We start from the raw sequence: 22,131 nt of genomic DNA on the forward strand, positions 1-22,131 counted from the left end.
ATGGAATTAACTGGCCTTAGAAGAGACTGGAAGTGCAACTCCAGGTAATGGATCAGAGTGCAGAGAGAGGAGTGAGGGTAGGAGCACTATTACATGGTCAATAAAACCCGAGTCACAGAAACAGGCCTTCTGTCTTCCATGAGTAAACTAGGCAGTCTTCAAATAAAACCTACCTTTCAGTTTAGTGCAGTGCAAGTTACTGTGGTTGTTTCCTGGCCTGCCCTCCAAGTGGTTCTGACATCACAATGACTTGATCATTGACCTCTCCTGAAATGTATTGCAGTGACTGTTATTTTTTCATGCTTCCAGGTCACTACTGAGCAGATATAATGTGCTTTAATAAATGAATGTAGAAGAGCCATTCTACATCTTGCTGTAGAACTTAAAGAACAATACAACTATGATTTACTTATTCCATGAGGAACGATCTAACAGGATGGAAGGTGAATTCAACTAAAGGGAGAGAAAGGATCATCTCATGTTGTTTTGAAGACCAAGTTTTGATCCTTTCTTTCTCTTGTCATCCAGACTACACATGATGAGGAGTGAGTTGGCAGAATTCTGGACTGTTCCACAGTCGACTGCAGGTGTAGGGTCATAGGGCAAAAGAACTCACTGCATGTAGTAAATGAACACCCCAGAGGAAAGACTTGAAACATGCTTCTCCTGATTTGATGGTTTGCTACATGGGTGGATGGTTTTTCTCATGAGGGAGGATTCAAAAATCAAAAAGATTTCCTACCCAGAATCTGAAGTGAAACAGTTCAGAATTCTACAATTCACTCCTGCTGACCCCAGCCTGACCTCGATGTAGGGCCTACATCATGGGTCAGAATCATTGCGTAGCTATCTAGGGCCATGAGAGGCTTCTATGGCTGGTCCATGGTCTGTATATGGCAGTGGTAGTGAAGCAACTCTCTGGAACCCATCCAAGTAGGAGGTAGTTTCAAAAATTAAGGTCAGGCTGGGGTCAGCAGGAGTGATCCCAATCCCTTGTCCCTGAAATGATTGCAATTACCTTAAGAATAGTGGAATAGGCCTCAGAGCTCTGTGCTGAAATGCGAGTTCTGCAGTTTCACGAGCCTGTCGTCAGAGAATTAGAAGCTTGTTGTATGTTGACCTGCAAAACCAAAATCCTTGCATAGGTCCTCCTCCCTGGCATCTTCATAATCTTTTGAAAATAGACAGTCTATTAATAGAAAATAGAGTGTCGGCTCTCTAGTGGCTGTAGAAAATAGAATAATTTTAATATTATTAAATATTACTATGTATTTATTATTTATTTATTATTTATTATTTATTATTAATAAATATTTATTTATTATTATATTAATTAATCATATTAATAATTATTTATTATATTTATTTATTATTAAATAATTTTATAATAATAATATAAATTATTAATATAATTAATATAATTTATTGATTATTATTTATTATTATTTGTTATTTATTTATTATTAAATATTATTAGCCACTAGACTAATAAAATATTAGTCTAGTGACTAATAGAAAATAGAGTGTCTGCTCTCTAGTGGCTGTAGGCTAGTTCTGCAGGAACTCTAGGTTGTTTCAGTTATTCACTAACTACAGAATATTTGCTTCGCTGCTAAAACAGGAATAAAGCAATACATCCATAAATGACTGCTACTTAATTCATTGTACAGAACTATGACCTCGCAGATGTAGCTGTACCATTTCTTGAACCTCAAAATCATGTTTACATAGAAAAAGTGGTTATGCAGTGTGCTTCTATACATGTTTTCTCAGAAGTAAGTTTCACTATGTTTGGGTATTTCTTTTAATTGATTAAATATAGTTGCCAGATAAGGTTTTGTTTTTTTTAAATGTATAGACTCTGCACCAGCATGCAGCACCTCAGGGCAATGATAGGGCCTCAGGGCTATTGATGCCTGCACTGCCACTAGGTCCCAATTAATTTTCCCCCTTCCTTTCCAGAGCTCCTCTCAGTCCTGCATGGCTGGAGCTGCCATTTTGATTTTCCCTCAAGGTGCTGTATCTAAAATCAGTGAATCCTGGATACGCACCATTAAAATAAATGGAGGCAAGTTAACCATCATAGCTAAATTCAGTCCCATTCATTTCAGTGGATCAGGACTCAGTCAGGATCCACTTTCTTGGGCTATAATTCAATGCCTCTAACATACCATTGCTTTGGGCTTATGAATGAATTTCCTTCTGTGACCTCAGGATCTATTTCTTTAGCACTACACAATCTTCAAAATAACTGAACTTTATTACCAAAGAATAATCTGAAGTCCTCCCTGAACCCTCTTCACTCCAGCTTGGCATCTTTTCCACTAGCTATTGCTGGTGTTTCTTTTGTATCTTTTGAGTTTGAGAGCCCTTTGGGGATAGGGAATCATTTAACAAAGGATATTGCTTTGTAAACCACTTTTTGTTGAAAAGTGATACATTTTTAAAAAAATAATAATATCAATATTGGACAACTCTTGGTCAGTCTTGAACTTTCCGTTTCTGGGCAAGGTGATCTTTAAGATATTGCAAGACTCTGTGTTGTTTTATTATCAAGGTAACAATAGCCTCTCTTCATATATTTTGTAATGGCTACACATGAAAATCAACCAACAGATGATTCCACAGATATTCAGATCTACACACTGCTGACCAGCTGTTAATTGACTTATATTTAGTTTCTTAGTCTAAATTGAAAAATATCTCTGTGTGTGTTTTTATGCCATCACAAACCTATGTTTTGCATGAAGAAGAAAGAAGGATGGGAGCTCCTAAACCTTCCTAAACTTGATGCCTCTGGGCTGGTTTGATTTATTCTATTCCTTTCCCTACCTTCTCACAGTTCATGAATAATATCTGCATATGGATAATAAATAATCCAGCAACAGCCATCTTGGTATATGTTATCTGCCAATTGCCTGCTTGTAGCTTTGTACCAAGCAATGTTTATTTTCTTGGCTTATATGCTATAAAACCATAGAGAAATTTGCATCACATTTCATGTACTTTTTTTTTTTAATATATTGACAACTTTACTCACAAGGAGAAAAAAATAATCCCATCATATTGTGTTTTTTTTTTATTCTTAGGAAAGCCTGAAAGGAGTCTGTTTATGGGTCAATATTCAATCAGTGATTTTACACTTTACAGGAGCTAGCTTTTATGACTAGGATCTTCTCTGCTATGGTGCTGAAGCTATGGGATGCCTTCCAGCTATGGGATACCTTAATCTTTATGTATTATATGACTGTGTTGTGACTCACTTTGAATGTATTTGAATAGAAAAATGGGAAATACAAATAGGGGCACAATCCTAAGCTAGGGTTAGGCCGGCGCAAGTCCCATGCACCGACCTAGGAAGGTTGCAAAAGTATCGTAAAGCATGTTTGCGCTTCCTCAGGAGTCAGCTGGTCCGGTGCAGAGACATTTACCAGCCCATGGAGGCTGTATCCATTCTCCACACCAACTTGGGGAGGCGGGGTTGCATCAGCTGAACTTGGCTGACACAGGGGTCTGGGGAGGGTGGGGAGGAGGTGGAAGGGAGACATTCTGGGACAGCGGGAGGGCTGGCATAGGGTGGTCCGGGGGGCAGGTGGGTGCGGAGCAGGAGACGCAGCTGGGACCCGGTTGTTATACTGGATCGCAATCCAGATCCCTGAGCAGCATGGACTGGCTTCAAGCCACACCACTCTCCTCGAACTTATTCCACCTCCAGAGGTGGCGCAAGTTCAAGGAAACCCATTGGGGCTGTGGTGGCTTAACTGGGGGCAAGGGGGAGAGTTTCCCCATGCCTCCAGCTGAGTCACTTCAGGGCCCAATCTTGCGCTGGATACAGCACGGGCCTCCTGGCCTGCTTGTTCCAGCACAAGATAGGATTGCGCTGCACATAACACAAATATTTAGTTATTAGTTATTTGATTTCTCTGTAAACCGCTTTGTGAACTTTATGTTAAAAGTTCACAAAGTAACTAAATACTGGTATCTAAATAGTGTAAATAATCAATAAGTACATACATAATCCAGCATGGGTAAGGGCTTGTGTGCCCAAGTGTATGGGTCCTGGATTTTTGTTTGTCTTGGAACATCCATCTCATTTGTGTGGCAAAGGTGCATTGGAAGTTCATTGAGTTTCAAGAGATTCTAACTCAGATTTTACTTAAGCCTGAAACCCAATATATTTTATGCAAACTGAGGTGGTAGAATTCTGGACAGTTCCACTTCAACCTGAAAGGGAGAATCATATTTTGGAGATCTTCCCCATAGGAAATAAAGCATCCAGCGTATAGTAAATCAGGAGAGTTGTGCTAAACCTTTAGCCCAATGGTGTCAATTACCCCATGCAGTTGAGTTTTTGCATGGGAAAGAATTCTAAAATATGACTCCCTGCTTGCAGTGAAAGTGGAATAGTCCAGAATGTTAGCACTTCAGCGTACCATGTTACTGTATATGATGTGTAAATTGCCTTTCCATCTCTCTCCACAGGCTAAGTCTGGTCAGGTAACCATGAAATATTAAGATAGGCCTCATTACCTACTAGTTTGTACTAAAAGTGTTTGCCTAAAATGAACCTTTTGCCTTGAACCCTTCTCTGCATTTTCCTGGGTCCACTGACGAATCTTACAGCGTGTACATTTGTACTTTGTACAAGGAGCTATTTGATTACTATTGTTGTCACCATTCCATCAGCAGGTTAATCTTTCTTTGTTCATCACCTTTGTACAGAATGCTGGAGAGCTTCTGAACTAAATTCAGCTTTCAGAACCCAAGTCTGAATCTAAGTTTCAGAGATAACTCACTTATAATAACTGAGGGACACATGCTTTGTTCTTCAGGAATACAGAAGTATTTTTTTTTTAACAAAACCAATGTTTGTTAGTATAAAGGTGTGCAGGATTTGTGAGTTACGCAAAATGTTGTCACACAGAATGGATGTGTACCTTATCCTTAGCTCAGCTCATACCTCATCCTTAGCTGTGGAAATTGTCCATGCTGTCACCACCAGATGCTACAAGGACACTGTATCTGCAGCATGGAACAAGCACCACATGGAAGCTGTTTCGTCCTTGTGCTTCTTGAAACATGTAGAAGACCAATACTATATGAAAGTAAATAAGATTTTGAGGAGGGACAGAAGAGCAGTGGTTTTCATTAGACCTCTGGATTAAGGGTATTTGGAATTGTCCACTTAATATGAAATGCTTGTGTGTTCAGTTAAAAGTTCTCTTGTGACATTCACAGGAATAGGGCTGCTTCTCTTATTCTACTAGTATTTAGCCATTCTGGTGGCCTATTTGTGTTGAAAGCCTCAGAATCAAGAAAGACTCGTGGTTATCCTGCTATCATTAAATGTGACTGTGAGCCCTGATGGCCAGAGCCAATGCACACCACTGGAAGAAGGCATGGCCTGTAGTCCTGAGGCCCAGTGGTATCTCCATTGCTGGAGACCATTGCCGCCTAAGACATCCAGTGCAGCGCAGCAGTCTCCGGTGGGGCAAGAGCTGAGGATGGTAGGAAGGATCAGAGAGGAGCTGAAACAGAGTGGAAGGAGAGGAAAAATGGATGGAAATCTCATTCCTCATCCTTAGCTCATATGCTCTCTCTGCATCCTACTTAGATTGGCCTGGGGTGGTGGGTTGCACTGTCATCAATATGCTGATCATTTATTTCTTCATATAAATACATGTATATAAACAAAGAAGCACATTGCAGCATTACATGCAGAAAACCCTAGGTTCAACTCCTGTTACTTCTAGGCAGGGCAAGGCCTCATCAGAAACTGTGGAGAGACACTGCCAATTAGCATCAACCATATTCAATTAGATGGACCAACCGTCTCATTCAACAGAAGGTAACCCGCTGTGGCGTACTCAACTTTCTTATCATACCCAGGCAGGTATGAGACCAACAAAAGCTGTGGTCTCGGGCAATAGATTGGTGGTGGTGGGGTGCTCATCTCTATCCATCTGCTTGCCTCCATTATATCTTCTCCTTCCATTCCCTGGGAAAGGAAGAGGGGAACAGAGAGGAAGATAAAATGTGGAGGGGAGGAGAGTGTTGAGCTAGAAAACTGGAGAGTGGGAGGAGCAGAGGCTGGCAAATCATCAGGTAAGCGGGGCAGTATTTGGGATGCCACTTCAGACATCAAGAAGTCCGGGCCAGCCCTGCACCTAGGATGTTAAAACATCTTCACATGTTCAGATTCTAAACCAGTGCTGCTTTTACTATGATCTTGACTGCTCTTTTCTTTTAAGCAGTGTTCCAAAGTTACAGGCAAATTGTGCTTTTCTTTCTAGCATCGTTACAGCTTGGCATATACAAGGTAGACTGCACGTAGCAGCATTTTTAAAATTTTGCTTGCGTTACTTGCCGTTACACAGTATACTATTTTTCAGAATGGTATTTACAATTGACTGGACATCAGCTGTGCAGAGTACAAGTGAAATTAGAATCTGCTGCTCAGGTACAGGAAAATTAAGACTAGTACAACAGTTATTCCCAGTGCCCTGCAGATGCTTGCCCAAGGACAAATGGTTTACAATGGAAATCACAACTAAAATGCAGAGCTTATATGCCTTTTTCCCATTTGCTGTTTTCTCTACACAAACTTTTTATTAAGGAAATTGATCCAAAGGCTCCCAGTTCTTTTGACTTCCCTCTTCATCACCAGATTCCCTTTTCATATGTTTGTGAAAATTCCCAAATCTGAAAGAAAGGAAGAGACAACCACAATTAGGGGTGTTGTAACATGATGGTTAAAGAAGATGCTGCCCTTCAGTTCTCCTTTCTTGTTCTTCCCTGTTTTTAAATTAGTTGTGTTCTGCCCTAAAATAAAGAGGCATGCTTGTTGGAGTGCAATAAATGTAAGACATGAAAAGGTTGATTCTTTTAGATGTCAGAACCCTTTACAAAAAGGGGCTAAAAAGATGTGGAAAAAGCCTGAAGCAGGGATGTGTTCCAATCCCTTCCAACCTCTTCCCCCCCCCCCCCCCCGCCGCCCAGACATTGGGCCCTTCAAGTGTGTCAGCTGAACTATTAAAAAAAAAAAATTCCCTGAGGATTTGTAGTAGAGAACTACTCATGGTCCCCCTGGCAGGAAATGATAAGGAAGGGCATTATAGGACATGTCCTGTCTGGAAAGGTGTCCTCCTGCTATACCCTCTCTTCTCTCCTTCTTTTCTTGAGGTATGGGGAAAGAGAGGGGATTGGCACAGAAGGGGTAGAGCAGGCCCAGCTCAAAAGGGGCTGAATGAGACTTAAATGGGCCACACACTATGTTCTCTCCTCAGTCAAAGGACCCAGAGCCCAATCCTACTCAGAGGTAAGTCCCATTATATTTAATGGATCTTACTGCCAGGGAAGAGTGGTCAGGATTACAGCCGCAGTCCTATCCAGCTTTCCAGCATGGCATGCAGCCATGCCAGGGATATGTCTACCCTGTGGCAAGACAGGGTAAGGGGCTGGGTGCCACTTGGAAGGAAGTGCCAGTGCATGCACTTCACTCTCTTCTGACTGTGGATGCAATTGAAACGTACATGCCCTCTCACAGTGGCTGGGCGAAATTGCCCGGCTGGCTGCTGAGAGGATGTGTGCTTGCCAAATGTTTCACCAGTTGGGAAGTGACTGGATTGCCTGCTACCTGGGCACAAACAGTGGCAGTTGGGGCAATTTTGCCCCAGATGCCACTGTGAGTGTTCATGAACTCCAGCTGATTCCTGTCTCAGGAAGTGTCTGGAGAACCTGGAAGTGATGTCATGGTAATGACATCACATAACATCATGACATCATGATGTTGCTGCCCTGGCTGCCACAGGCCCTGGGTACACTTCTGAGCCACGCTAGCAGGGCAGGTGCTGCATCCTGCTGTGGGGAAGGGGAAAACAGTCACAGAGGCCTCCTAAAGGAAAGGGAACACTTGTTCCCTTACTTCAGGGCTGCAGTGGTTGCAGTGGTGCTAGAAGGTTGGATAGGACTGGGCCCTAGGTCTCATGCCATCCTGAGTGCAAAGCAATAGCAGTAGCTCACTGGATCTTCATGTTGGCGCATGGCATGTTTGTTGGCAATACTGTTAGGAGCAAAGCATGCAATAATTCAGTTCAGCAAGAAATCAATCAAATGGGGTTTTTGTTTGTTTTTAAAAAAACAATTTACTTGTTTTTGCCATGGTCAGGGGCTTGGATCTCTTGAGGTAGGCCGAAGAGAAGTGATCTTCCAAATCTCTGCGGCAAGTTGGCAAGAGAATGGATAGAATGTGGAATGGAAGGAGCTCTCTCAAACCTGAGTGAGAAAGAAAGGGGATGTCTTGCAAGGCTTCCTGCAATGGCCCTTCCAAATCGGAGAGGCAAGTTGGCTGCTGGCTTGATACTTCTCTCCTCCTGAAAGTTTCGTCCAAACCTCAAGGGCAAATTTGCAGCAGGGTTTGGCAGCCTGTTCACAGCTGGTGCGCTCATCTTCATGGTGTTCTTCAGTCCCCAAGCCTTTGGTTCGTCAAGGTTCAGAGTTCTCTGCTTTTCTTCTGTAACATCTTCGCTGGACTATAATGAGAAATCATAAAATGATTCCTTGGGGCTAATTCAGCAAGGTGTTGATTAGGCTTTTGAAGTTGTGGACATCCAGAGATTTTTACAATTAAAGAGTCATTAGATAACAAAAACAACAATGCACATCTCAAATCCTTAGCACTGTATAATAATTAAAAGTGCAATCCTAACTGATAGAGCCTTATATTTAGCAAGGTGAGAGCAATTGTCCCCTCTTCAGCCCCACCCAATGCACTCCTTAGTCACATTCCAAGCACCCCTGTGTTCAGTGCTTGCCTAAGGGGAACAGCACTGAACCCAGAGAGGGTTCCTCCATGTTCTTTAGAACACCCTCTTAGAATGCCTCAGTTTCTAAACTTTCTTCTTTTTCTTCTGCATAGTAGTCTTCCCAAGTTCAGTTTGCCCTCCTCAGTCAGACACTGTTAAATAAGGGGTGTCTGAGAGTGCACAAAGGAGTGTATTGTCTAGCTTGCACACTATTGCACACTGTGGATAAGAAACACCGAGTTTAGGGCTGCATGCTTACCTGGGAGTAAATCCCACTAAACGGAACTTACTTGGAACTTCTGAGCAGGCATGTATAAGATTGCACCGTTAGTATACCCCCAAATGATTCGGGTACTTCCAGTTGCCAGCAAAACAGCACTTTGGGGACTATACTGCCCATGACTCACTATTAGAAAAGTCTGGAATGGGGACCTTTTTGCAACAAACACTCATAATTTGGGACGCGCGGTTTCTCTTCTTCATGAGACAAGTATTCCAGCGCCCAGCAAAGACAAATGTAGATATAGATTTCTGGAATTCCATCGCCTCTGAGGAGTTTTAGGTCCAAGGCGGCAGTATTGCATGTCACTTTTTTAAACACTCTCCACATTCAAAGAACAGTCAAGTCAAGTAAACGATCATATCAGGAAGAGAGGTTTCTGGTCCAACACATTCCCTCTGTGTGCTACTTGCTATTTGCAGGGAACATTTTACATAGAGAACACTCAAAAATGTGAATCCAACCTGCAGTCTAAAAGGGTACAATCCATTCTACTTCCTCAAGTCTAACCACACCATTCTGCTGCATGTTTCAACGGTTCCTTAGATGAAGAAGCAAAAACAATGTGAAAGTATCAGCCAAACTCATAGGCTTTACTGCATGGTGCTACAAAGTAGAATTTACTGGTGTACGCCTTCATCCATTAACACCTTTGGTGGACTATTTCTTGAGGGACCTCTGTAATCATATACAGCAGGGTGGTTTTTTTAATCATGCCAATAAAGATCTTACCTCAGAATAGGTATCATCGCTGTAGTCTTCTCTGCTCTGCAAACTGGTCATTATTGATTCATCGAGGCAGATAGTTTTTGTAGCTAAAAGGAGACATGTGGCAAAAGCACACAAAGTGAGTCTGTCCATTGAGATAATTTTCATTTCTCTTAAATTATATTTACAGAAGACATCAAGATCTGAGCAGCCACAAAATGTACCACCTTTTTATACTTTTAGACAACAAAAGGCATTCTTTTACCATGATGCCAATTCTGCCCACAGCTTCATTTTAACATGTATCCTGTTAATTATATATGGAGAGAATGCAGAAAATTTGTTTTGTGAACCCATTTGAACAAAAGTGTTTCCTGTTGAAAAATGCTGATGACTTTAGAAATATTTGCCTTGCCAATTAAAGAGCTTTAATTAGGCTATTATAATTTGAACCAACACTGTTGCCTTATGCTTAATGATTATGTTTCTAAACAAAAGCACATTATTCTGTGGCTTGCATTGGCTTCAGTCATCAGTGTTTAGAAATAAAATGTCAATGCATTTTTTTTTAAGCGGCATGGCTGTAATTATAGAAGTTGGTGATAATTTCTTCTAAGAAATGAAAAATTACATATTTTTTCATTCAAGGAGATACTCCAGGATGTAGCAAGGGCAAGCTGAAAACAAATTTCAGGTGTCAACAAGTGGAAGAATTTGCACATACAGTTTGATATATGATATCTAGTGCATCATGTTGTGAAGTGTTGAGCAATATGTTGCAGACCCTGTTGCACAATCACAAAGTGAAGTCAGGATTCCATTTGGCAGGGCATCTGAGAGGAATTTTATCAGGGGGTACAAAGTTTCTTTTGGACCTCTTCCTCCGTTGAATCATAACTTCATACAATCATTTGATCATAATTTCTATGAATCATGATATATAAAACTATGTAGGCTTACACAAAATGTGAATGCTAGTCTTCACATAATATATGCAACATTTTCTGAGATCCCCGGTAATTTCTAGCTCCCTTCCTTTGGCTCCCAGGCCCCCTTTTTGACCCCTGACCAGGTATGATGTATCTCCTGAACTCCCTCTCATAGGCCCTGGTGAGATTGGAAAATGTAAAATCCTAGGAAATTTTCAGCCCCCCTCCTTTGGCTCCCAAGCCCTTTTTTTAAAATAATATAATAATATAATAATAATATACAGTATTTATATAAATCATGGGCCAGGGTACAATTTACCTCTTGCAAACCTCTCTCATGGGCCCTGCCATTTGAGTTTCTGTGCTCAAAAACCTTCTGTGTTTACTTCTGCATTCTCAAGCTCCAGATTTTTTGATGTAAAATAGTAACTTGGGATACAACCCATTGTGTTTTATTAGATGCAAAACTCAAGGATATTTTGGTTCAAGATATGAAAAATATTAAATAAATTCTGTGTATTTTAATGATGCCTGGGTCTTTCTGAGTGCTTGACCAAGAAGGTCAAGTTGAAGATGTCCACCAGTTGTCTACCAGATGTCCACCAGACATCCAGTTGAAGATGTCAACCAGCTTGGGGAGTTATAGCCTAAACTTGGCTTCCTGTTCCATTACAATGAGTATGGGTCATCCAGGAAATAGACCCTGGTCTACAAAATACATGGTTTCATATTATGGCATGAAAATGTGATCAGTGGTAATGAATAGAACAAGTTCCTTCTTCAAAGTAAATCAGCAGGTGTGCTGTAAATCATTTGATTCCAGTGGAAGAGCAAGTTTAATATTGTTCGTTGCCTTTCATATAATAATATAATGATAAATCCTTATTCATTATTAACAACGCATTGTGCAGAAATGATATGCGTTCCATGACTCATGTCACCAATAAGTATTGAAGGATTTCCATAAAGATGAATAATTCATTGCGTATTCATTTTGCCCCAGTGTGTAATGACCTATTTTATGGCTCATTTTGAAATAGCATGATTTTAAAATGCGTACGTTTTTTCATTGAAAAATTGGACCAGTCATTTTTCACATATTCTGTGTATGGTGCAGTATTCTAGCAGAACTGCGTTCTGATATTTCTCGGCCTACAAAATTCTACTCCATACAAAGGTTCAAGATAACAATGTAGTTGTTAATACAGCGACGCTCCAGCCAGTGACAGCCCGCATATATGACGGCCACCGCTGGTCCCTGTTCACCCCCCACAGCCTCCGAAGCTGTGTTCCCCTCACCTCCAGAGGATTTTCTGAGCCTTGGAGATGCAGCAAATGGATGGAGGCGAGGGGAGCGTGGCTCCCCTTGCATTTTGGAGACTCACATAGTGTCAAGCCTCGCTTGGCAATGGGGGTGCTGGTTCATATGCCTGTCTCTAAGCGACACATGACTGTACTTGTCAGTTCGTATGCTGCTCACTTAACAACAGATTTCCTCAGGGAGTTTTGCAGGATCAAAACTCCCTATCTTGAAGTTAAGTGTACCATTAAATCAGGACACCCCGATCAACATTTTTATCAATCCAAATTTTGGAACTGAGTTTTGGGGAAATGGAGGCATTGATTTTCCATGTGTGTGGGTGGGGACAGTGAGAAATAGCTTGTTTTGCTGAGTTCAGCTTGGTTTGCTGAGTTCAACTAAAAGAAGTTGAGTGGAATTTATCTGAGGTATCTCTTACTACATGTCTCATGGGGTGGTTTGCTGAGAGCTTCTCTGGGCCCACTGGAAACAATTGCCCAGTGAAGCAGTCTCTTCCTATAATCAAGTGGTACCCAAAATTACAGGAGTTATGGCACCCCAACAGCCTCTTCCTCCTGGCTCAGGCAGGTGCTGCCATCTTGGATCTTGTGAAATCTCATGAGATCAAGATGGCTGCATTCGAGTCTTACAAGGTTTGGGTGCCACCATCTTGGATCTCATGAGATTTTTCAAGGTTCAAGATGGTGGTGCCTGGGAGACCTGGTAGGAGGGACATCCTTCAGCCAGCGACATCCCCTAAGGCACCACGATGTACAGTTTGGCAACTACTACTACAATCAGTTCTGGCTGACAAGAGCCCTTTTGCTGGAAGTTGGAACTGAAAGGCACACATTTATTTTCTGCATCTATCAAGGAGAGGCATGGATAAGATTTGTTATATGCCATGTCTTTGCTATGCCAAAATACCTCTAGTTGGTAACTCAACAGCTTTACGTCAATGGTTATATTGGCTCTTTTGTTTACAAAGGGAATCTGTTTTTAGTGGTCCTCTAATGTGCACTAGCCTTTAGAGAGCAGTTTCTCACCATAACACAAAGATCAATTACATCCAAATTAGCATTAATATTTCACCCATAATAATTGCCTCCTCACTGAAATATCTCCACAGTGCTGCAACTATGCATTAATGTGTAATCCTACAGGTTTCACGGAGCAGTGACAGCCTTCACAGAGAAAAGGTCAGGAGATTGTGATTTCAAGATGCTTTGGGCTGAATTGTAGCTTTTCTCTAGACTCTTACATCAGCTTGGGGAGTGTGATATGCCCACCCTCTTGAGTGCTCTCATCAAGGAGGAAGTGAGAGTCTAGAGCAGAGGTGCCCAAACCCCGGCCCGGGGGCCATTTGCAGCCCTTGGGGATCCCCAGTCCGACATGCAGGGAGCTCTAGTCTCCAATGAGCCTCTGGCCCTCCAGAGACTTGCTGGAGCCTGCACTGGCCCAATGCAACTACTCTCAGCGCGAGGGCCAACTGTTTGACCTCTCCGACAAGCTGCGGGTCGAGGGCTCCATACGTTGTTTGCTGTTTCATATCTGTGAAGCAGCAGCGGCAGCAAAGGAAAAGCCAGCCTTACTTTGCGTAAGGTCTTTTATAGATTTTGAGCTATTATGAGACCTTCATTCATTTGTATAAGTTCAATCTCTAATTTATTCATTTATGTAAATTTATGTAAATTTATTCAAATTTTCAATGTAAATTAATTCTTTTTTTTTCCTGGCCCCCAACACAGTGTCCGAGAGATGATGTGGCCCTCCTGCCAAAAGATTTGGACACACCTAGTCTATAGCATTGCACATGCACATGGCTCTTTCCCCCCAGCTACTGTGTCCCTGTGCCAGTTGACTATCTGAACTGAAAATGAGCTTATATTCCCTTGTTCCACATGTACCTTTTACAGTCATGGGTGGACATATCTCTCATAGTCTATCTTGTCATGGTTCTTTAAGCAGGATTGTCACCTTTGTCTCTCCACAGGTGATACCTCAAGTCCCCATCAAACCAGACCAGAGGATGGACCAGCTCCTTCTCCATCCTTCAGGTAAGATGGACCTGGGTTAGCCCTTGGGTAGTCCTTGGGTGCCTGTGCTATGGATTCCTTGGGAAGGTCTGACTTGGGGCTTGTAAGGCCTGGCTCTGAAAACAGGCCCCACTGATCTTCACCCCCTCACCTCACAGCAGGCTTCAGTTATACCTGCCTTTCTCTTCAGCTGATACATTGCTTCTCTCTCCATTCAAGTTTAAGAAACACCAGCACAGTCAAAACTGGTTAATCTATCGCTAAGGAGACCAATCTGGCATCTCTGGATCAATTCCTTTATGAGACAGAAATTATACTTCAACATGGGGACAGTGGCATCACGCGGAGGGTGCGGGCCACACTGGGTAACGCGCCCGGGGGGGGGTGATGTGCCCTGGGGGTGATGCGCTAAAATCACGCCTTTATGAGCTACCATGTCATGCCATACACCGTTGGATGTGGAATGACCAGTGGGACACAATGCAAAAACCCCGTTGAGACAGCTCCTTTCCTTCAAAAGTTATGGCCAAAAAACCAGAAGGAAAAAATGCATGGAGCCCTATGGAAAGTGAAAGTGAGCCGTATCGTGCGTTTACTCGTGAGTAGGCATACTTGCCATAGTCCATTGGAAAGGGCAGGCTGAGTGGAATCCAACAACACAAGAATGGTCCCAATCCAGTAAATGCAGCCCCCAAAAAACACCCGAGAAGGAGGTCCTTATTGAGCCCTTTGGAAAGCAAGTGAAACCACGTGGCTGCGTTTACTCGTGAGTAGGCGACCTTGCTTTGCTCCATCCAAAAGGACAGACTGAGAGGACTCCAATGTCAGAATGGTCCTGATCCAATGAATGCAGCCCCAAAAACACCTGAGGAGGAGGTCTCTCCCCCCCCAGCTGCGAGTGTATGGGGCCCTATGGGAAGCGGAGCGCTTTCCACATGCGCTGCCTCCGACGCATCCTCGGCATCACCTGGCAGGACAAAGTTCCAAACAACACAGTCCTGGAACGTGCTGGAATCCCTAGCATGTATTCACTGCTGAAACAGAGACGCCTGCGTTGGCTTGGTCATGTCGTGAGAATGGATGATGGCCGGATCCCAAAGGATCTCCTCTATGGAGAACTTGTGCAAGGAAAGCGCCCTACAGGTAGACCACAGCTGCGATACAAGGACATCTGCAAGAGGGATCTGAAGGCCTTAGGGATGGACCTCAACAAGTGGGAAACCCTGGCCTCTGAGCGGCCCGCTTGGAGGCAGGCTGTGCAGCATGGCCTTTCCCAGTTTGAAGAGACACTTTGCCAACAGTCTGAGGCTAAGAGGCAAAGAAGGAAGGCCCATAGCCAGGGAGACAGACCAGGGACAGACTGCACTTGCTCCCGGTGTGGAAGGGATTGTCACTCCCGGATTGGCCTTTTCAGCCTCACTAGACGCTGTGCCAGAACCACCTTTCAGAGCGCGATACCATAGTCTTTCGAGACTGAAGGTTGCCAATACAATACGTGGCTGGTGGTCAGGCCAGGCAAAGAATGTGAGGACACCAGAATGGTCCCGATCCGATGGGACTGGAGTGCAACAAAAGCCCCAGAAGGCAAACCTTCTGGGCAAACCATTGACTCTAATGGGACTTACTTCTGAGTAGACAGGCATAGGATAGGGCTCTCAGACTTGTAAAGCCAGGTGGGTCTTTGTATTGATGTGCTTGAAATAGAAGGACTTTAAGCTGGGCACTGGGGAGGGCTGGAAATCTCATTGATTCTTATTGGGGGTGTTATTGCAGGCAGACTACAGAAAAAACTCACTTGGTGGAACAGGACTGGCTCCTCCTTATTTAATTATTTCTTTTATTTTAATTTAACTATAATTACTTATTTTAATTTGCTTGATGATGTCACTTCTGGCCATGACATCACTTCCAATGTGTCCTGGACAGACTGTCATTCTAAAAAGTGGGTCCCAGTGCTAAAAGTATGAGAACTGCTGCAATAAGGTGTTAGTAAGTTGACACATGTGTGTGTGTGTGTGTGTGTGTGTGTGTGAGAGTGACTCCACAAGTTTTCAAAATCACTAAAATCAGAATTTGGAGGAATAATGCCATCATGTTATATATCAATCAATGCGTAATTTCATGCAGAATGCAGTTAAACAAACCACATTGGAATATCTGTGTTCTATCAAAAGGTACTGCCAAAAAACCAGTGGGGGCGGGGCAATGGTACACCACCACACCCATCATCTGGGGTGTTGCCCCGTCCACTGCATGGGGTGACGCGCAGGCCTCCCGCACCGGGTGACACGGATCCTAGTGATGCCACTGCATGGGGATAATTTAGGTTTTTATGGGGAGTTTCTATGGGAGAATTTGAGTGGGGATGCTGAATAAGGAGAGGACAGAGAAAAAGCACAGCATTGGGTTGTATCTTAAATTTAATTTAGTCCAGACTAAGATTCTTAGGACTAAATTCCATTGGATTTAGTGGGACAATTGCAACTATGGGCTCAATCCTAGCCAACTTTCCAGGGCTGATGCAGCTGTGACATGTGCTGCATCCTGCAGTGTTTGTGGTGGTGGGGGGGTGGCAGTCACAGAGGTCTTCCCAAAGTAAAGGAACAAGTGTTCCCTTATCTTGGGGCTGCATTGCATCAGCACGAGAATGTTGGATAGAACTGGGCTCTAGCTAAACTTAGGATACAGGCTGTTCCGTTTTGATGTTCTGTACAGCCTCTGTTTATATGGTGTGTCTATAACTTCTACTGAAGTTTAGAGAACTTGACTTATATGTGGATAAACTGACTCACAGAATGTTGTGGTTGGTACAAATCTATGAATCAATCTTTTTCTTTCATTTGCTCTTAATGATGCAAAAGTAGAAAATGCAATATATAACTGTACCGTTATAGTTTGGCGGTTTTCTATTCCTGGTATAGACAAAACAATCCAGAAGGCAGCAAACCATCAGGGGGTTGGTGATATTGCGGCAAGACACCAAAGACAATTATATCTTCCTAGTGAAAAAGGAAAAGTGAGAACTATAATTTTAGATTGGACAGGTTCTTCAATTATGCATTTGATTTTCGTAATAAAACAAACATGTCTTCAATAGCAGCTTGAGCTATAAATACTTTTTTTTCACTAACTCTTTTGAAGAGTGCTGTACTTACCAATGTACTGCAGCATGGACGATCTCCAATTCATTCTTTTCTATTAAAAATTGAACTAATTTAACATAAATTTTTAAAAAGGGTTTGGATTGGCTGCAAATCAACAGTCTTCATAAATGCTTATGAGAGGGAGAGACAAGCTGATTAAATCTGGGTTCAGAGGTAATAACGAAGAACACAGAATGGAGAAAAAAACCTTTCATAAATTTATATCAAAGAAGTCTTTCTGGAATTTTAAAAAGGCATTAGTGTTTTTATCTAACTATTAACTAAGGACTTTTCAATATACGTACTTATTATGCTAGAATTTATTAACAGGAAGCTCTCTGTATAAATCTATCGCTTTGATAAGTACAGCTTTTAATTTGCCTTTCCCTTTTAATTGGCATGCCTGCCTTTTGCTAAACTGAATTCTAGGAAAGATTGAGAGCAAAAGTGGTGTAAGGATTACGCCAGGCCTCAAGTCCAGTCAAAGTGACTGTGGGTTTGTGACTTTGGAAGGTAAAGGCTGCTTGACAGTGTTTGTAACTAGCATAAAACTGATTACAAATCAGTTGATGTAAGTAAGAGTTACAATGAAGAACCAGAGGAAGAGCTAAGCTGGCAGAACCAGTGATGACACCACAGAACTAACAAGAGATATTGCCAGACAGACAAAGAGAAAAAAAAACAAAATTCAGTAGTAATCTCTTGAACTCTGTCTGTGCTCAGAAGGTGTATACTAAAAAAAAGGGACAAGAAGAGATGGACACAATATGGAAAAGTATGAAATGTTAGTCCACAACTGTTTGATGGTCCTTTTTCACTATTCAATGACTATCCACTGGGATTAAGAAGAGACTGGATCTGAAGCCAAAATCAGGAAACCAGTCTGGTCAGTGAATTTGAGGGATTTGTTAAAGCAGTAGTCCTCACACAATTAGCACTGGGACCCACTTTTTATAATGAGTATCTGTCAGGACCCACCAGAAGTGATGTCATGACTGGAAGTGACCTCATCAAGCAGTGCCCAATTCTATTGAAAGGAAACACTGGCAGAATGTATGTTCCACCAGCGCTGGCTGGTGCAAAGTACAACCAGTGTTTTGCAGCAGTGCAGAGGGCTGGCACACCGGTGCCAGCAGAGCAACGTAAGAAGGTTGAATAGGGCAGAGAGAGGGCAGAACAGGGAGGAAATGGGGGCTGGGATGGGTGGATTGGGCCTGGGAGGGGCAAGTTTGGTGGTGCTGGTGCATGCTGAATCCTGACCCCCTCCCCAGGTCTGATCTGCCAGCATGGATCAATTCGGACTTTCACCAATGGTATTGGAAATGTCCCCTTACGCCAGGAGATCTCCAACAGCTGAAAATCTCCTGTTGAATACAGTTTAGCTGGAGCTGGTGCCACTTCATCACCACATGCGGATTTCTTTAGGATTGGGCTGTAGTTCTCACACCGGACAACAAAAAAGATTACATAGATTTCGTTAACTAACTTAGATGAAACGTGAAAGTTCGTGAAACTCGTTTGATGTGGAAAGAATGTACTTGTCTCTTTCCATTTAAAAGACTGGAACAGAAAATGTCTTTTATGGAAGGAGATTAAACTGGACATATCTGAGGCTGCTTGTCTGGGTGGAACTCCATTGTATTATGAAATGGCCTTCAGTTCAGAACCACTCAATCAGACCACGAGCAGGAGCAAGACAGTTAGGCAGATCTATGAGGCAAGGATCAGGGCAGGATTCCAGAGGAGAAATTCAGAAGCAAGATTAAGGGTGCAGGTAGGTTAAAATAATGTCTTTCAAACTTCAAAGTAGATATGCTGAAGGGTGCCTTTCTGTGAAGAACCAGGATATATTGTTGTGAGACCACTATCAATGTCAAGGAGATACTGCCCAACCTGTGGCCAGGAATGTGGTGCTGAGACCCCCATCAAAATGATTTTTCTTTAAACCAATATCCTAAGTAAAATCTGGGTGCTTACTAGTGAGGTCAAAGGTGATAAGAAAAATGAAGATACATTTACTCCACATCTTCTCACCAACTTCAAGGCATGGGCTTACCTTTCAGGAATATCTAAATCCCTGACCAGTTTGCTGATTCTACCTGCTGAATTATTATTGGTATCCACAGGGGTGCAACAACATAGATCCCTTTGCAAGACACTAAAAGTGCTTCCAACAGAGGCCAGTTCTTTGCACCAGTCTCCTAGCAGCTCGCAAGCAGAGCACTTCTAGTGCTGTTCTCGAGCCACCTCAGCCGAAGCTGGATTTTCTCATTCATTTCAGAATTGGTAAAATTCTCACAATAAAGTGACATTATCTGTTTTCCACCAGGGCACGAGAAACCTCAGGCCTCACAGTGTGAGGTGCATGAGAAGTAATGCTCACCATATGGAACTACTGAGTACAAGTCACCTCGTAATTACATTTACCACCATACAATGATGGTGAAAATCCAGCAGGCGTCTGACTTTGATATGCAGCAATCACAATCATTTATTATATCGGGTGCCATACGAAATTGAAGAAAAGAACTGGCCCCATCTGCAGGTTTCAAATCTACTATTGCATTCTCTGGGGATTCCTCTCTTTTTGGTACATACAGTACTTTCATACTGTCCATTCCCCTGCCAGTTCTGGTGATACTGGGATATGGAAGAAGACTGGAGCCATAGAAGTCAGTCAATGTTTGTCCTGCAAGATTCTGAATGGGGAGGGGACTATCACAGAGCACAGCCCTTCTCCAAGTTTATGAAAAGACCAGGGCTCTCTGCACAAACAGCTCAATCCTAACAAATATAAGGCAAATGGCCATATGGCAGTATGTACAATGAACCACCACTGCAAATGGTGTCCTGTGGCTTGATGCCATGGCCAGCTACCTTTGGGAGCACAGGTGAGCCAGCATAGGAAACAACAATGGGAGGAATGGGGTAGGGAGGGCAGATGATCAAGAGAGTGTCTTTGGCGGGTAGGGGGAATGGAGAGAGACAGATCCTGGGAGGGATGGGGTGGATCTTTGTGGCAGGGACTTGTGCTGGGATCCTATCCCCATCCAACATACATAAGAACATAAGAACAGCCCCACTGGATCAGGCCATAGGCCCATCTAGTCCAGCTTCCTGTATCTCACAGCGGCCCACCAAATGCCCCAGGGAGCACACCAGATAACAAGAGACCTCATCCTGGTGCCCTCCCCTACATCTGGCATTCTGACTTAACCCATTTCTAAAATCAGGAGGTTGCGCATACACATCATGGCTTGTACCCCATAATGGATTTTTCCTCCAGAAACTCATCCAATCCCCTTTTAAAGGTGTCTAGGCTAGACGCCAGCACCACATCCTGTGGCAAGGAGTTCCACAGACCGACCACACGCTGAGTAAAGAAATATTTTCTTTTGTCTGTCCTAACCCGCGCAACACTCAATTTTAGTGGATGTCCCCTGCTTCTGGTATTATGTGAGAGTGTAAAGAGCATCTCCCTATCCACTCTGTCCATCCCCTGCATAATTTTGTATGTCTCAATCATGTCCCCCCTCAAGCGTCTCTTTTCTAGGCTGAAGAGGCCCAAACGCCGTAGCCTTTCCTCATAAGGAAGGTGCCCCAGCCCCGTAATCATCTTAGTCGCTCTCTTTTGCACCTTTTCCATTTCCACTATGTCTTATTTGAGATGCGGCGACCAGAACTGGACACAATACTCCAGGTGTGGCCTTACCATCGATTTGTACAACGGCATTATAATACTAGCTGTTTTGTTCTCAATACCCTTCCTAATGATCCCAAGCATAGAATTGGCCTTCTTCACTGCCGCCGCACATTGGGTCGACACTTTCATCGACCTGTCCACCACCACCCCAAGATCTCTCTCCTGATCTGTCACAGACAGCTCAGAACCCATCAGCCTATATCTAAAGTTTTGATTTTTTGCCTCAATGTGCATGACTTTACACTTACTGACATTGATCCATTCTCCCCTTCCCTCTGCCTTGCTCTCCTTGGACTTACATCAGTACAACAGCTGGCATAGATACAAGGAGAGCCATTGGGGAAGCTGAGGCTTACCCCAAGGAGGCCTCCATGATGCAGTTGCATTGGTGATGGGGGAGTTAGGATTGGGCTGTAACTTAAGTCACAAACTTAAGTTAGCTCTGTCATTTTATATCATTTATTTTTCACCAATAGTATTGTCTGGACCTGTATAACCCTTCCGTCTACCCCTGTAGGTGTTTCAATTTAGCGATAATCACAATGAGGGAAAGGTCAGTAGCTATAGCACATACTTCATGCAACCACTTGTTGTTATACAAGCAGGTATTTTAATTTTTCATTAGGAGAGTGCTTGTCCCTGTTGTTTTTCTTGGTGCTGTTCTTTTCACAGGTGCATATAGACCCTGTCTCCTAAACAGCTGCTTTGTCAGGGCAAGGGATCATCAGTTCCAGAGGGAACGTGGACTACCACCTGCCACTTAACTGTTTATTTTGCTGGCACCAAGAGGCAACTCTGGCTATAGTTTCTAATAAACTTTCATTGAATTTAGTAGTTCACAGCTTGATGGTTTCATGAGGAAACATTAGTCTCAAATGTCACACTAATGTTGCATTTGTCACTTTTAATGTTAGGAAATTCTGACATACCTCCTCCCTGTCACATTTCAAATGCATTTTCTTTATACTGGTGCAGTTCAGGTTCAAAAGCCGAACGTGGGGAGCCAAAAAAAGGAAGTGGTATTCAGAGCTACATTGAGTATTGTTTGTACACTAACATCATAAATAGACTGGGACCAGGGTGACCAGATGTCATAACTGCAAAAGAGCATAAGGCACCTCAATATGTAGGAGAACCAAGAAAAAACGCAGAACATGACAAAATAAAAACTAAAAACACTCATATATTGATTTCATGTGGTTAATTTAAACACTATATTACTTATTAT

The 22,131-nt window shown here is 42.8% G+C and overlaps 1 protein-coding gene across 1 annotated transcript; it reads right to left on the reverse strand.

Moving 5' to 3' along the window:
• Positions 1 to 8,144: 8,144 nt before the first annotated feature.
• Positions 8,145 to 9,960, reverse strand: NPVF (neuropeptide VF precursor). Its single transcript, XM_066629145.1, has 2 exons — positions 9,817 to 9,960; positions 8,145 to 8,531 (listed from the first exon to the last, which is right to left on the reverse strand). The coding sequence occupies exons 1-2, from the start codon at positions 9,958 to 9,960 to the stop codon at positions 8,145 to 8,147; spliced, it is 531 nt and encodes a 176-aa protein (XP_066485242.1).
• Between the last annotated feature and the right edge of the window lie 12,171 nt (positions 9,961 to 22,131).

Source organism: Tiliqua scincoides, chromosome 5, assembly GCF_035046505.1.
Source record: "Tiliqua scincoides isolate rTilSci1 chromosome 5, rTilSci1.hap2, whole genome shotgun sequence".
In the NCBI taxonomy this organism is placed as follows: Eukaryota; Metazoa; Chordata; class Lepidosauria; order Squamata; family Scincidae; genus Tiliqua; species Tiliqua scincoides.

What these genes read in the sequence shown, in the direction of transcription:
- NPVF (XM_066629145.1), bottom strand. Translation starts at nt 9,960, where the DNA reads ATGAAAATTATCTCAATGGACAGACTCACTTTGTGTGCTTTTGCCACA. An exon ending in GCGATGATACCTATTCTGAG is followed by an intron (nt 8,532 to 9,816) that starts GTAAGATCTTTA and finishes TTCTCATTATAG; the next exon opens with TCCAGCGAAGATGTTACAGA.